The 17631-nt window shown below is 40.9% G+C and overlaps 1 protein-coding gene and 1 long non-coding RNA gene across 2 annotated transcripts; one reads left to right on the top strand and one right to left on the bottom strand.

Annotated features, from left to right (window-relative positions):
* The first annotated feature begins 181 nt into the window (after nt 1-181).
* On the top strand, nt 182-665 carry LOC126760214 (uncharacterized). The gene is made up of 3 exons (XR_007667173.1): nt 182-243; nt 308-460; nt 519-665. It is a non-coding gene; the product is annotated as an uncharacterized LOC126760214 (long non-coding RNA).
* Nucleotides 666-906: 241 nt separating this feature from the next.
* LOC126760185 (uncharacterized) lies at nt 907-1881 on the bottom strand. The gene has a single exon (XM_050475649.1). The coding sequence runs from the start codon at nt 1782-1784 to the stop codon at nt 1146-1148; it is 639 nt and encodes a 212-aa protein (XP_050331606.1). The 5' UTR covers nt 1785-1881; the 3' UTR covers nt 907-1145.
* Between the last annotated feature and the right edge of the window lie 15750 nt (nt 1882-17631).

Below are 17631 nucleotides of genomic sequence, written 5' to 3'. Positions count from 1 at the left end.
AAAACAGAAGCTAATTTTTATATTTTAATTTTCTAGATGCCAGAAAAGGCCGAGGTGTATGCGCAAAGTAAACTATTGCGCGAATGCCGCGTCATAGCGGCAAAGACGCACCATTCAATTAGCCGCATCACCGGTGAGGACGAGCATTACGTGGAGCTCGCTTCGAAAGTGCCCATGTCATCGGAAGAGCACGTGCGCTTCGTGGAAGACAAACTTTCACAAAAGAAAAGCACGGATGCTATGGTAAATATTTCGTTTTTAAATATTATGCGATTGTAATATAATTTACTGTATTTTTTTTTTACAGATGCGGCTAATAATGAAGTCAAAGGGCGCAAAAGGCAGTGTGGACGGCGTACTGCGTGGTATGTTTTCTGACGATCTAATGTACCACTACAATTTAGAGGGCGCAAGGAGAAGGAATCCCTATTAAAGCTAAAGTGCGTAGGGTTAGTTTTTGGTAGGTTTTTTTAACTGATATATATTTGAATGCCTTAACTTATAACGTTTCATTTTAGATATATTTCCTGACAAGGATAAAAACACTATCTGAGGGAGCTCGGGAAATTTGTGGCCTTAAGCCACAATCGTTTTAAGCAAAAAAAGCATAAACTTAAGGCAAAATTAATATAAGTTTTCTTATTATTACTTACATATATTAGTTTTAAGTTGTATAAATTAGTTTTAAGCTGTACATATTAGTTTTAAGTTCTATGTTGTAAGTTGAAGTTTCTAATTTAATTATCACAATTATTATAATAAAATTGGTTTAATTGAACTGAAGTATTGGATGGTTAAATTATGTTATATAAATATAAACTGTTCAATTATATATTGAAACCCGTAGGTATTAAGTTAAATATATATTAGATATATATATTCGGATAAGCGGATCGGAACCGGGATGCTGCGGAAAGCGTAGATGTTGGCTGTTCGACGTCGTATCAACGAAAAGTGCGCGAGCTGCTTTCTCTATTCCTTTTGTTCTAATTAGACTGCGTTTGGGTGCATGTGCGTGTATGTGTGTTAATGTGTGGTGTTCGCTCGCGTGATGAGGTGAATAGTCGATCCGGTGTGATGAATTGATGCAGATGTGATGCGACGTCGCTACTCATTTAGCCATCCCGGCCGCCCTAGGCGAGTATTTAGCCTAAAAGCCGCTGTAGCTGCTGTAGCGTTGCTACAACGCTGCTGAGACCTGTTGACCGGCGGGATTGCGGCCTAAGCTGATGGCGTCGTGTTGATGTTGCCCGGTTTTGGCGCCAGGGACGGGATTCTGCTGGAGAGGGTCCGCGCCGGCGGTATGCCGTCACAGAAGTCCTTTGAGAACGCCTGACGTTACCACTGGTGCGAGGAGCCGGTGGGCGCCCGGAGTCGCGTCTGGTAGAGCGGTGCAGCAGCGTATGGTGAGCCCGCACACAGATTTGGCAACGATTATTTGATGGGCACTCCTGAGTTGCATGGGAAGTTGCCAGACAATTCAGGCAATACCCGTGCGCCTGTGCCACCTGCTGGCGTTGCATCGGCGGCATGCCTTTGAAGATACCGCAGTGCGATAGCCGATGCGGGCGGCGGCATAGTGGACAACGAATTCGTTGCAGATCCGCTGGTAATGCTGGCGTGCTTTGACGCGGAGCCGTTGTCGCGGTGGCGCCTGTTGTTGTTCGAGGCGCTGCCGGTGCCATGTTGGTCCGGGGTGCTGCTATTGGGGCAGCTTCGGAGCGAGGGGCGGAAACTGCCGAGCGCATGGTTGGCGTTGACGATGATGCCATATCCACGTCCATATTACTCTGTGAGAGAAATGATGATATTAGAAAGATATTGGTAAATTTACAATAATATGGACTTTTGTGCCACGATATGTGGCATGAATAGGATGTCATTTTTGTTATTCGAGGTTTCGTTTTGGTAAGCGGTTTATATGTTTTATCGATTTATTGATTTATTAATATTGTGGTTTCGGTTTTACGTTTCTTTATCTTCGGCGGTTGGTAGAAAGCATAGTTTGACGAGCGGTCTGTTAGCGTTCCGGTTTGAGTGCGGAGATCAACTACTCGAACATGACCGTCGGAACCGTAATGAAGTTGTTTTATGCGGCCGAGTCGCCATTCCGTAGGAGGGAGACAATCATCATGTATAAGGACGCAGTCTCCAAGCTTTGGTGCCTTTTCTTGAGTTTTCCACCGGTATCCCTTGTGAAGGTCCTTTATGTAGTCTTCCTTCCATCGGCGGCTGAAGTCATGATGTCACCCCACACCGGTGGGGGGGTGCCGAGTATGCCTTGCGTCTAAGCCCCTGCACCACGACAAGGTGCCTACCATTCGCAAAGAAGGTTGCTTTTGTAATCCTCCTAGTTTGCTTTATTGAAGAGCTTACGTACTTTTGATCTGAGTTCCGAGAGTTTTCTTGACCACCAGTGGCAGTTGCGTCCTTTAGTGATCGTCTTTAGGGGGCAGCTGCAGTGATACGCGTTTGTGATGGCATGATTGAGAGCAGATAGCCTGCTCTCCAGTCCCAAGGCCGTTGTACCTTTGACTAACTTCCCATCCACTTTCAGATTTCGCTCTAACGCATCCCGATAAGTGGTCTAATTTGTGTTTTTGGGAATACGTTTGGGGGGGATTTCCATGACCTCCTCCCCTAGCCCGAGTCTCAAGATCCTGTGGTCTGACAGTTCTGACGACACCCTCCACTGTGAGACCACCCCCGATATGAGTTCGTTACTCAGGGTGATGTCCAGCACTTCCCTCCTGTTACTCGTGACGATCACAATTTTTTCAATCATACCTGATCATTGACTCAGATTTTTTGTGACGCAAAACTTTACTTCAACAAAAATGAATGATCGTAAGGGGGCGTGCTTAAAGCGAACATTCAATTCCAATCACTCTTGCTTGTTTCGTAATGATTTTGTTCGATCGAACGCCTTGTGTGAGCAGCAAAGAATGTTTGAGAATGTTGCTTGCATTCAGCTTGATTACAATCATATCGTTTGGTCATACCGGATGATTCGATTCAACCCGATTTACTTATTTCGTCATAAGTCGCAACTCGTGTGCACTTGCTAAAAAGTTGAGTTGCAGTTTGATCTCAATAATCGGTGGCGTAAATAATTATAATAATTAATATGGAAGACATGCTACCGGATCCAACAACCATTTCACGTAAAGTCTCGAAATGCGCCAATGAATTAAATAAGATTGTGAGCAGTGGTGGCGCGTCAGCAACAATTGATTTGTGGTCGGACAACTTTGCAAAGCGCAACTTTTTAGGAGTAACATTCCACTACCAAAAGGATTTCAAATTCTTTCACCTAATTTTGGGAATGAAATCAATGGATTTTGAAAGGACAACATCTTAAAAAACTTGAACTTTGATATTTCGAATATTGAAAAAATTACGTTTGTAACGGATAGAGGAACAAATATCTTAAAAGCCTTACAAAATAATTCTAGACTAAATTATAGCAACCATTTGTTTAACAATGTGTTGGACAACTCGTTCTCTGCTACCACAGAACTCGCAGAAGTGTTGGAATCGTGCAAAAAAATAGTTAAATATTATAAAAATCAAATTTGCAGCATATCCTGACCACTTCTCTAAAAAGCCAATGCCCAACACGTTGGAAATTATTTTCAGCTCAAGTCGATTATTGACAATTGGGGAGACATGAATACCATTTTAAGGCAGAATGAACAAAGCCTACGATTGTTACATATCAACATAGCTGTTGTTAAAGCGGTAGAGGAAATGTGTGAGAATTTTGAAATTGTTTTTAAAAAACTGCAGCTTTGCAGTGCACCTTCCCTGTGCTATGTGTTGCCAGCAATTTTAACAATTAAAAATTTATGTCAGCCGGCAACTAATGAAATACCGGAAATTTTAACATTAAAGGAAAATGTAATAAATATTAATGAAATATGGGTCCCTAACATCGGTATATGGCACAAAGCTGCACATTTTTATATCCCCCGGCTTTAAATATTTAGCCAAATGATTTAGAAGACATAACATTATTTTTCAATAATCGCAATTGACAGAAAATAAATCATCATGTCCAAATACACCTTTATCGGATTCATTGACAACGCATTTTTCAATTGACTGAGACAGTACCTTAGATACCACAAGCCAATTTTCAGCAGGGAATAGAACCAACGACACTTTCTTTTTCCCGCATTTAATAAAACGGAATTCCGCACAAACCGCAGAGACGCCTGAGGAAGAATTTGAAAGGTACTGCAATGAAAAAGTTTCAATGGATGAACATTTTAATTTAGTAGACAGGTGGCAAAATAATGAAAAAAATACCCATTTTTAACAAAAATAGCATTGCAAATTCAATCGATTCCTGCTAGCAGCGCAGCCGCTGAGCGTTCCTTTTTTTTAGCTAGAAATGTTATAACTGAAAAAAGAAATAGGCTCGGACCATGTTCAGTTGATAGCTTATTGTTTTTAAATTAAATTTATAAAAGTTTTAGCGATTAAGATTGAAACCATAAAATAAACCTTTTTTTAATTTTAAGTTTTAGTTGATCTTTGTTTAATTTAAGCATTCATTAAATTTTGGTTTTAACCGTTAAAAATGAAGAAATATATGCAGTAATGTTTTGGTTAATTTTATGCATCCCAACTTGTTTCCGTTAAAACACACAAATATGTACACACAAACTATGCACATATAGTACATATTCGCAGGGCTATTCTCGATCTGATTGGTTCCATCACAATCAATTCAAACGCAACTTGATCGATGTTTAAGTTTTCGTGCATCGTTGGACTCGATCGTCTTTGAGTTTGAATCAGTAAGCAGAGCAATCAAACCAATTGATCGAACTCGTTCGTTTTGAGCACGAAAATCGATCGAACAATTTTGTAGCGAACCGCTGTGTAGAGTTGTGACCATTTTGAGCGAGGCTGATCAAACCGAATCGATCATACTCAATGCAGGTCTCTGGTTCACATCCTACATTCTCAATACTTAAATTATTACTAATAAGAAATTCAAGGAGATACTCACCTCGTGCATTGCAGTCTGTACACCCCCATTCAGTGTGGTGCGCGTTCATGAGCAGGGGCAGTTTGTTCCTCCTGCAGTAGTAGGATTCCCAGGTTATCCGCCGAGAACCTGCTCACGATTACAGCGGATGCTGACGCCGCGTGATGCAGATTCGCCTGGGTACTTCCATACTTGCGAACATTATAGGATCGGTTCAATGAGGAGCTGGTCTTCATCTGCCCCGTCCCTCGCAATACCATCTAAGTCCTGAAGCCTCTTCTATGGTCGGCTCCACCGCTGGGACTTCCACTAGGGCCTCTGCAGTTGCAACCTGCTCGGCGGAACTGGTACTAGGACGAGTAGCCTCCTCGTCTACCTGCATCCATTCGTCTTCCTTTCCGGTAGCCTTCGGCTTGTAGGGCCTCATGACGACATTGCTAAACCGATAGCTCAGACGTAACCCCTCCTTTCGGATGAATTTGTAGGACTCGTCGTCCACTCGTCGTTCAACCTCCATCCGGAACCCTCCATTTTTCTGTCGACCACTCGCCAGGCCGAGGTAATGATCCCTCTGTTTTGGTTCCTGACGAGCCTCAAAACAAACTAGTAAGGTTTCCCTTCATATCTTGGGAGGAGTACCGTCATACAGTGCATGATAGGGATGTCCTCCCCTATCCTCCCATAGCCAGTTGACGCTTGCTTCGTCCTTGCAGTCGATCTGCTTGAACCCGCCCTTGAAGTATACCCCATGGAAGGCTACCGGGTCCTTACAACCCCTGTACACTTCTTCCGTGAGGAGATCTTGTAGAGCGGTAAGCTCACCTGCTCCCAGAGTCTCCGCCGGGTAGTTCAGAGGCAGCAAAGTTATCCGTATGCCTTTCAAGGCATCCGCATATCTGCATTGTCCCTCAGGTACCCGAGAAGGACTCGGTGCGGAGACTTGGCCTCCAACTACCTGGGCGTAGTTGCTCCGTTGCATCTTGGAGTTTGGTGGCTCCTGTGGCGTGATCTGGCTGCTTTACATTAGGCTGCCGGGGTCGCCGTCTTTACGCTTCCAGTCCTATCGGTTGGATTTGCGTTGACAGGTCCGTTACCCCGAACCCTGCTGCTCCTCTTACTGCTGGATGCGGTATTTACGCCTTTACGCACCTTCGAGGCTGGTGAGGCACTGTCGCCTCTGACCCTGGTCCTCGCCGGCCTTTCGGCTTACTCAGGAGTTCTTCCCTCCTGGAGGTGCCTAAGGTACCATTTTAGGCTGGCACCACTCATACCCTTCTTATGACTCCCCTGAACTGGTCCTGCTTTGGTGAGTTGCGGAGTGGCTAGCTGTGTTGTTTGCGGGTGCAGTGGATGATGCCTGCTAAGTACCGCTGCATGAGGGCATGTTATCTTATCCTCCCTGGCATGCTCCTCAAACAGCGTTCGCTCCTCAGGCGATAGGGCGTCCACGAAACTGAACTGACGTTTAGCCCCTGAGACTTCCTTGCCTGCAACAGTACCGCCGTTGTTTCCGTTGTCCATTGTCGCCTGCATTGGTCTTTGCCTAGTCGTAGTTGTATTTTTGGTTATTGTTATGTCGTTGTTCATCTTTGCCGTACGACCCTTGGCTCAACGAGGTGAGCTGTCGGGTCTAGGTGTTTTAAGGGGAACTGAAAGGTCCGCCGCGCCAGAGACCCATGACGTTGTAAGGCCTTGGTTACTTCCCAATTCGACCCGGTGTTGGGAAGGCTCCGTTAGAATATAGCCGAATTTACCTCCTGGCTGCAAATCATCGAATGAGCACGGGAGTCGCATAACACCCAGGATTAGGAGGTGGTAGCTCTTGATTGCCGCACGCATGCGGCACCCGACATCCTGCCTGGGCTAAGCCCCTGCACTACGGCAAGGTGCTTACCATTCGCAGAGGGATTCCAATTTGGAGATTCGGCGATTGGTAAATCAGCACAAGCGGACCAAATGGATAGAACACCTGAAGAACTTTACCGTCTCCACCGGTATGAGTAAGCTTTGGTCTTTTGTCAAGGCTTTGTCTAACCCGAACAGACATGATGCCCGAATTGAAGTTCAATTCAAGCATCATGCCTCTTCGGACTCGAAGAAGTGCGCGAGCTACTTCCTAATGCACCCTTTGGTAGAAAACACCAAGCGATGTGTTGCCCGACGGCTGCGCAAAATGCAAAAAAACTGTGCGCCGCTTTCTTTCAATGATGAGGAGGAGGCAGAATGTCATCAAAAAGGTGAAATCCTCCAAATCCATTGGCCCAGATGGAATCAACATGCTTATGCTAAAGTATCTGGGCTCGACGGGAGTAAGTTACCTCACCAAGATCCTCAACCTGTCGTTGGCTACTCTTCAAATACCCAGAGTGGTCCCACTACTGAAATCTGGAAAACTCGCCATCAAAGAGAAATCGTTCGTTCGTTAACTCTATTCTCCCCAGTAAAGAAGACCCTGGAGGCCTTGCTACTCCCGACCATTACTCACCAGATAGTTCGTGGCTTAACCCGAAACTACCCTGTGAGAGAACGATCCTTGTAGTTTTGAACATAGTAAGTCACACAACGCTATTTCAGGACATCGAGAAAACTACTCTTCCTCCAGGACTGAAGAAGGGGACTATGAACTACTTGAGCGGTCGGCAATCATCTGTACTATTTCGAGGGAAAAACTCAAAACTGAGAAGAATTAAGCAAGAGGTTCCGCTGGGTAGTGTCCTGCTGTCCTGCGTTCTGTTTCACTTCTATATCTCGACACTCCCACAGCCACCATTGGCAGTGGTCTGATAATTAGCATAATTAGCGACCTGTTGGTTCTCACATTTGACCATCTGTCCATAATTATCTCGGTCCAGAAATCACCCGGCTTTATCTCTGTGGATAACCGCACCGGTTTTCCGGGAACACCTTTACTGGACAACTCATTCCTACGGACGTAATAGTTGGTGAACGCAATAAAAAGCTATATTTGCAATTGAGCGAGACACATTACGCCATGCCGATCCCTGTCATCCCCGCATACTGGATCTCAATTTGGAGACACGGCAATGATAAGTGCGCGAACTATTTCAGCCGGAAGTTTACACTGCACTCTTCATCCGGTGGCCGCAAAATGCCAAAAGACTGCTCACCACTTACATTCACCGTTGTAGAAGTTCAAAGTGTCATCAGCAAGGCGATCGCGTTGAAATCTATTGGCCCAGGGCAGAGGGATAAGACGAATATCATAGTTGATGGCAATAAAATTCCGACTGTCAATCACTCTAAGTTTTTAGCCTGTGATCCTTTACTTCACATACGACCACGATTATTGCCGAAGTAAAAGCCACAACAAAGTCCTCAAGTCGTTAACCGGCATCACCGATACGTTCGCTCTATGAAGTGAAAGACAGATGGGGAAACCTGAACCGATACCTTTCTTATACTTCTAATATTTGGTATCTATGAAAGCTAACTATTGGGATAACGCCTATGCCGTTTCGAGTCTCCCAGTTGGATCCAACTTTGAGGTACCCTTCGGTTAGGTCGTAAACGGTATTAGAGTTTTTCCTTTTGTCATAAGAACAACGTCGTCAGCGTAGCCATCAGTCTTCTTATTCGAGTTCTTTCAACAGATTAACGTCGTCAGCATAGCCATCAGTCCTGTTATTCGAGTTCTTTCAACAAAATATTGACCACCAAGATCGAAAGCAGTGGGGAAAGTATCCCACTCTTCGGGGTGGGGCCCGTTTAACTTTTCGAGATGCCTTGCAGTACCTCATTCCGCTACGACTATTCTGTTGCAATTTTTTCGAGGACTTTATCAATATCCTTATGAAAATTATTTGTGCATAAGTGTTCTCTCCAACCATAACAATGCAGCGCGCTGCTTCTAATGTATAAGTCCATGAGTCTTTTCAACATTTTCAACAGAAATCAGGATAGGTAATGGTCCTGAATTTGGTATGAACACCACTTTAACCTGCCGAGAATTTGACAGCCTTCTGAAGTCCGCAGACGAATCTCTACGATGATTTCTTCTTTCTTTAAATCCGACTTGCATATCAGGGCATATCTTAGATTTGGTTATGGTATTTTCAAGATCATTTTGTAACAGGAGATGCTGATGAAAAAATGGACTATCACTATTACTTTTCTGGTAAATAGGAACAATTTCTTGTTAAGGGATACATGACACAGGAAAACAGTTTGAATAAAGTAGTTGAATTCAAGTAATTATTACGATTTTGGAACATACGAGTATTTCTGGAAATGTAATAAGGAATATTAAAATTTTACGGTATCGTGCACCCAAAAGGCAACGTATTTGAGCAAAATGGTTCCGAATGAAATTATTGAAATATACCACAAGATAATAAAATAAAAATAGTAGAAATGTGAACAAAGCAAACAGATTTTTAGTCTTAGCAAATAAAACTACCCATTCCTCAAGCATAGAGCATTTTTCTATCAGCATTCGATATACATATGTATGAATAGGTTCGAAATCAAATATTTGTGAAGATTTTCTTGGAGTTCCAGTTCCAGCTCTAAAAGAGTCAATTAGAAAACGTTTACGAATTACGGTGCGAATGGTGGAATTGACTGCCAAAAGTTTTAGTTTGGTAGTTTTTCAAATATATCTGGCAATGAATGCGTTAGTAACTATCGGATTGGCCTCTGTCAGAGCTCTTTTCATTAGATCTAGAGGTCGTTATGCGGTATATAGACGAAAACCAGCCAAAGTTCTCTCTAGCTTAACTGTTACGACATTTTTCTAGGTGTAATTAGGTAACAATAATTTAATTTTTGGTCATCAAAAAAGCTCATATTTTATCTGTATTACTGGCTGCCAAGAGATTGTGATGCATAGTCTTTAATTCAGAAATGTCTCTCCCGCTTAACCACGGGTGCTAAGATAGGACAATGTCAGCTTTGTCACTTCTTCAACGAATCAAGTTATCGACGGAGACCATATTTGGCTGCTTGAGATTATTTTGAAGGTTTTTAATCATCCAACGTCGTTTTGCACCACTGTCGTTAACGTCGCGATCCTTCACAAACAAGACGGATCCATCGACTGAAGATCCACTCCCGTGCTCACCGCATCTAAAATGTTGGAGCTCTCGTCTATGGTTGTCTGGGCTCTTCTCCCTTCGCTTCCATCCGCACTGAAGGCAATGGGCTGCTTGCCCCCGTAGTCCTCCATCTTCTTTACTGTAAACTGACGGTCTGAATTCAGCTCTCGCTGAGGAAACTGCTCTCCATCAATGTAGCAGAGATTCCTCTATTAGTACTGGCGATTTCATCCTACTTTTAGTTTCAGTCGACAGACTCCTGCCGACTCCCACCAACTTACCGCGACTAGTGGCGGTAAGCCATATTGCTCCGGCTTTGTCATCTCCCTTTTCGGGAGTTGCCCTGGTTAATGGCGTCCCACCTCAGAGACTATCGATTTTTACTGGGATCTTCCCTCTACCTCGTCCTTTTTTATGTTTTTTTTTGTATTTAGATTTGTAATGGTTTCCACTCAAAGACAGCTCCCGGAAGATTAGTCGCCTTATAAAACCCCTGGTTATCTCTGTTGTGAAACCAAGGTGAAGTGGAAGTCGTCTCAACTTACCAGTATATCTCCCTCATCAAATTAATTATTTCTGGATTTTACATCAATCCATTAGTTATTTCTACAGGATGACATCCCTGCATACTCAGGTGACAGGTTATTTTAACCATCAGCTCACAGTTCAAATAAATCATCCAATGGCCTTAAGCAATATCCGCGTCGAGCAAAGTATATAAATTCCATAAGAGTCTAAGGGCTGCCACAAGAGTCTTAGCGTAATGCAGGACGGATCGCGTGGAAGCGAATCTGCTTTACATATCACCTTACCAGTTTTTTACGGAGATTGAAAGTAAACAGTAATTTCTCTATTTTTTGCGGTTAGCCTTCAAAATAATTCGATAATAATAGCAAACGTAGGGAAGGTTCGACGTCGAGAAGCTGAAATCACAACAGACGTCATTTACCTTTTCTTTTTTATATAAGTATCTTATTTTGAGAATCACTTAACTCATCTACACCGAAGGTCCAAAATTCATTTAAATATACATAATTACTGAGATATTGGACCAACAATTATAACGCAAGCGACAAACAAGCTTCTTTGTGCCCGCGAAAGGATTGTAAAGCAGACCATCCATAGGCAGTATATAAATTCAATCAAAAATTGCTTAGACATCGTGACGCATGCGCACGAGTTACGATTTCTTCTCTTATCCGGATTAGCAAATAGATACAAGTAATTGCTTTGGAATCAAGAATCAGACTGCCTCTGTCATCAGATCAGCAACTCAAGTCTGCTCCCGCACATTCCAACAAAATATGCCAAGTCTGTTGTTTTGGTCACGTACTGGCGGATCATGCGATGTGGTGCAGAACTGCATGCCGTCAGTTGATGTAACCTGAGATGTAACTCCCCCAGAGCCACTCTGGGAAGTGTCCCGACTTCTTTTATTTATAATTTTAAAACTTATTTTACAATTTTTTCTTTTACAAAAAGAGAATAATAATAACTATAATTATTAATATTATTATAATTACAGAGGCACTTATGCCATAAGAAAGGTTTTTGTGATATTTAGCTCTTCTATTTATTTGATATTCTTTATTTATTGGAACGAAGTTCCTTACGGCAGGCTTGGAGAAGATAGGGATTTTGCTGCGGGACCTAACTGAAAAAAAAGTGATAGTAAAACCGTAAAAAATAACCCGTAAGAAAAAGACTGTAAGATCGATAGTTATAGCCTACCTTTAGGTTTTGCAAAATAATTAGGCATGAAAATCTGTAACATTATTGTGTATGCAAATTAGTTTTGAGTGAAGTGCGGAACACACAGAGCGCGACAGACTGCAAACTACATCTGTCAAATATTAAAATACAGACGTTCTTATGGACACTGTTATTTTGACAGCGGCACGACTACACGACTGCAGGCCGACAGTTGTCGTTCCCGCTAAATTGAATATTTCCTATATTTGCCGACGGCAGTAGGACGACAGTAGAGTATTCTTAATACTCATCTTTACTTAAATAAAAACTAATCAGCGAAATTTGAGAGACAAAGCAGGACAACCTACATAAAATTAAGCACAATTTTTTTTGCAAATTGTATCGATTCTACATTATCCGAAGGAACTTCGTTCCTACCTGGTGTCCCACGACACCACATTTCTATTTTGATTTTTCGAGGCTAATTAAAAAAAATTCCTCGTTGTTATTCGTTGCCTCTGTCCTGCTCAGAGCATCAACATCCATGGGTGTAGGGCCATTTGAACGTTTTGTTTGCTGAGTGCCCTTCTGTATATTTTGTCTTGCAGAGTTACCGTGGTTATTATTACGATATTGATTTGATTTTGATTGACCAACATTTTCTGTCCGATAATTAGTTTGTCGCTGTGGATTACATAGTACAACAGCTAATCTGGGGGGTGAGAAATTTCAAGTCAGGGTGATGGTACTAGGTCAGTATAGTAAAACCCTCAAAGGGTTTGGCGTTCGTATATGTCAGTTTTTTTTATGTGTGGAAACAACGATTTGAGTGCGACAACTAATTAGAAACGAAAATTTTTTATCAAATATTGCTTACTTTCAGTTAGTAATTTGTTGATTAACCCTTCTACTTTAATACTGCTTCACATCCACTGCGAATTGACGTTATAAGACTCTGACAGCGCAGCGCTAGTATTGCTTGCCATGCCGTCCTAATTTCATCAAAAAGGACATCCATATTTGTGCTCTTTTTGGAACCTGCAGCTTTGTTGACATCAACAGGCCACTCCAAAACATTCATGGAATTTTTAACAAAAAAAAGAAATGTGGTGACGTGGGACACCAGGTAGGAACGAAGCTCCTTCGGATTAGGGATAGGAAAGTCGACTCTGACTTTAGTTAAAAATCGATCTTTTAATAGAAAGAATCGACTTTTTAGGATCGATTCAAGCCTGTCTTGAATCGATTAAAATCGACTTTTACTCGATGACTTCGACAATTGACGGAATTAAGATAAGACCTGCACCAAGTAACTATAATCGGAAACAAAATCCTAATCCGTCCACTGTGTGGGAAAGTAGGAAATTTGAATATCCGTATCTATGGAATGTAGCTAAAAAGTACTTGCCAATAGTTGCAACGCCTGTACCCTGTGAGCGATTATTTTCACATGCAGGACTTATCGCAAATCAGTTGAGGAATCGCTCCGCTCGCGCTCTTTCCATCCCTACTTCGGATAATGTAGAATTGATACAATTTGCCAAAAAAATTGTGCTTAATTTTATGTAAAAAATAAGTAAATAGGTAAATATTTTTGTTTTAAATTATCAATTGTTATTACAAATGATATAATAGAGCTATTTTATGCTTTTATCTGTAAAATAACGTCAAGTTTGTTAGAGCTGTGAATAATTTTACATTTTACATATTAGTGGCATCACCACTCTACCTTCTCTTTCTATCTTCCATTCTATTGTCAACTCTACTGTCGTCCTATTGCCGTTGGCAAATATAGGAAATATTCAAGTTAGCGGGAACGACAACTGTTGGCCTGCAGTCGTGTAGTCGTGCAGCTGTCAAAATAACAGTGTCCATAAGATCCAGATCCAGTGTCCATCCAGATGTAGTTTGCAGTCTGTCGTGCTCTATGTGTTCCGCACTTCACTCAAAACTAATTTGCATTCACAATAATGTTACAGATTTTCATGCCTAATTATTTTGCAAAACCCAAAGGTAGGCTATAACTAGCGATCTTACAGTCTTTTTCTTACGGGTTATTTCTTACGGGTTTTTTCTTACGGTTTTGCTATAATTTTTTTCAGTTAGGTCCCGCTGCAAAATCCCTATCTTCTCCAAGCCTGCCGCAAGGAACTTCGTTCCAAAAACTTTTGTGTTGACTTTGTCATGTGATTTGGATTGTTATTTTGTTGGAATTTCCATATAACAGGCAAATTGTCGTTAGTCCATGGCAGAATGACATTTTTTAGGATGTCGACGTATTTCTCGTTATTTAAAATTCCATCAATCATTGGAGCGAACCTACACCACCCCAGGAAAAAAATTCCCACACAATGATTGATCATCCACCATGCCTCACAACGCGTGAAACATAGCGAGGATCAAATTCTTGTTAGATTGGCCAGCAAACATACCTTTGACTATCAGGATATATGCGATTTATTTTGTTACATCGCTCCAAACTACATACTTCCATTTATTTGTTGTCCAAGATCAATAAGCGTTCGAAAAGTTTACACATTCTTTCCTTTGAATTTTAGTTAGAAGTGGTTTCATGCGTGCTGTTCTGCCGTGAAATCCAATTGGACTAAACGCATATTCGGCTTGAATTTTATGTAGAATGTCACTGGAACTCTGTTTTTGGGCCTCCTCGAGAGATGGTAGTAATTCTGCGGTATATTTCCGTTGAAGTTTTTCAGGTTTTTTCTTCGCGTGCATCGTTGGAAATACTTTTGAAATTCTTTATATGTTTAAGCGCATTGAAGACAATTTCTTTTGAGCTTTCCAGACTGACGAAGGTCAAAAATGTAACAACGTAGGGCGGGGAGCGTTTGCTCATTAAAAAACTTGAATAATACATTTTAGTATATTTTAAAACACAACTTTGAAACACACCCTTACCAGAAATCTATAACATTATTAATAAAAATTATCACATTGAGGAATTTTAATTCTTTAAACAACTGTTTCTAATTAGCTGTCGCACTTAATTCACCTTATATATCGTAACGCATTTACTATTTGGGAAAAAATAAAAGAATTTTAACTTCAGAACTACAAAACAGAGTGAGTTTAGTAGTAAATAGAATAACTCGAACAATGCAAGACTTTTAGGAATATAAATAACGGTATATTAAAATTTTTTATCACTATACTCATCAGCCACCTACAAAAACGGGAGCGTTTCTAATTAGCTGTCAACGGCTGTACATCTTACAATATTAATAAATATTTGTCACAACACCGTGTTTCAATACTATTTCCCAATTTTTTTCGTAAACAAAAATTTGGTGCACTTTAATTTAATTTCACTTATGGTAATTGGATTTTTAAACAAAAACTATATACATCTAATTCTAACAATACTCCAACAATATTCGAACAAGAGAGTAGAGTTGTAGAAACTTGACAAGTTAAACAAATTGACTTAAATTAAAATACGTCTTTTCTATAAATGTTTCAACATTATAAATTGAATTAAAGGAAGTTTCTTTTATGTAAAAGTTGTAAATTAATAAAAACTCCAAATGGGGACTTAACCGACATGTGAACATATGTGAGCAGTACCTCTTTCTGCTCCTTGTACAGTTGTTTTGTTCTTAGTATTGCTACTACTGCTGATATTGGTATAGTGTGATTAGTTGCTGTATTTCTGCTTGTTCGTATATGCGACTGCGCCAGTTACGGGTTCTTCTCTTATTCGGATTAGTAAATAGATACAAGTAATTGCTTTGGAGTCAAGAATCTGACTTTGCCATCAGAGCAGAACCTCAAGTCTGCTCCAATGTGTGGGTGCACCGCACATTCCAACAAACTCAAAATATGCCGAGTCTGCTGTTTTGGTCACGTACTGGCGGATCATGTGGTGCACAACTGCATGTCGTCAGTTGATGTAACCTAAGATATAACTCACGCTAGAAACATTTTTCACAAATGATGTTCGTGCGAACATTGCCATCCACTGTCGAACGTGTTCGCACAAACATAGCCAAGATAAAAACGTTTCAATCTTTCGCGAACAAATCGTCGAACACGAACACTACCATTAACGATGAAAACTTCGTCGAAACGATCCTGGTCGTCGAACCTTGTTTGGCTGATAAGGGATAGCCTCGCACTGGCATACATCCCTGAAATAGGGAGAACCGGGAAGGTGATCATTATACCCAACGTAGGAAACCGGTGAAGGGAGGGGAAGTGATGCTTTGCGCCTACCTAAACATCAAAAATGCTTTTGACAGCAGGTCTCCATGGAGTCGTGTAGTGGACGACCTAGTAGTAGCTAACTGACAAAGAAATACGCTGTCTAGGTTACGCGATGAGATTGTTATAATAGCCAGAGGTAAAATTGAGGAAACTCCTGTGACTTAATTCAAAGAGGTTTAAACCTGGCAAACTTGGAGTTGACCATCAACCCCTCTAGCATGACCATCGTCCCCTTAACGAAACGTAGGTCTCTGCCTGGCCTTAGGAACCTTACACTTGGAGGCAGAGAGATAGAGATAGCCAACATGGTCAAATATCTGGACCAATTGGGACTGCAGACCAAAGATCGTTTGATGGTTGTATACCACGGTCGTGCGACCGATAATCCCGTTTGGGGCGGTGGCCTGGGGCCCAAAAGCTTCGCAGACTTCGGTAGAGCTTCAACTATCGAAGCTCCAACGACTTGCATGTACCTGCATGCCTAGTGCAATGCGCACTTGTCCGATATGTTGTTAGTGAGGTACTATACCATTGGCCCTTCTCCCAAGGGACCCTTGGTTACAGCCTCAGCAGGTTTAAATATGCAATCAACCTTCCTAGGGATAAACTCAGACTATTGGTCGCATGTCTAGATGCATTCCCCGTTTATCAATCAATCAATCAATCAATAAAAACTTAATTTAGTACTTGAACGAAGAAAAAAAGTAAAAATTGGATTTCTGGCAGACATTTTCACAAAAAATTAAAATTTTTGTGAAAACTTCGCTACATTTGTTCTTTTTTTTCAAACAGTTGTAATCGAAAATAAATCCTTCGTCCAAGTGTTTAAGAATTCTATCTCAAAAACCTATGTCAAATTTTATGTAGATCCGTTGAGTAGTTCTCGAGAAATCTTGTAAACCGACTTTAAAAACACAGTTTCGAGAAAAACGCGCCTGAAGACGGCGCACTTAGCGTAGCTGGCCTCGAGCGCAAAAGTTGTCAGGACTGTACCTCCGAAACTATTGCTCGAATTAAATATAAAAAAAATTCGATTCGAAACCCATAAACTCATGTAAACCCTTAACAAAATGATATTAAATAAATTATAGCCTTGACAAACAGTTAATCCCGATTAACTGCGCACTTAAACAGATCCAAATTTATAGCTATATTTATTAATCGATAATAACAGGTAAAAATTGAAAAATCCGGATTCTTGCTCAGTGAACTACACCAATAAAATGGTTCCCCCGTCCTTATGAATCAATTAAACTATTGTGGTTTACTGAATGAGAAGTTACTGGTGAATATTCACACTCGAAAACGCGGAAATTATATGAAATAAGTGAAAAACTGTTTAAATGAAACAGATGAAGGTGATTGATGATATTCTCGTTATACTATACATACAGTGAACCATTAAAGATTACATATACCCAGTTCCATTAAATAACTACACGTTTACTTGTTTTAAAATTAATAAATTTTGTGGTTTTTTTCTATCCATTTCAAAATATATTCATATATTTAACATAAATATAGCATATCAAAATATTTTTTTTTACGCAAATAAAAAAAAATTAATGCTAACGCTTAAAATGCGCCTAATTCATATCATAAAAGTTTACGTACACCCATGATTATCTATAGAAATCAAAAGTAATAACAAAAGTTTTAGCG

The sequence above is a fragment of the Bactrocera neohumeralis genome, chromosome 5 (assembly GCF_024586455.1).
Source record: "Bactrocera neohumeralis isolate Rockhampton chromosome 5, APGP_CSIRO_Bneo_wtdbg2-racon-allhic-juicebox.fasta_v2, whole genome shotgun sequence".
Lineage (NCBI taxonomy): Eukaryota > Metazoa > Arthropoda > Insecta > Diptera > Tephritidae > Bactrocera > Bactrocera neohumeralis.
Note: the sequence above shows the minus strand (reverse complement) of the source record. Positions and strands in the feature narration are given on the sequence as shown.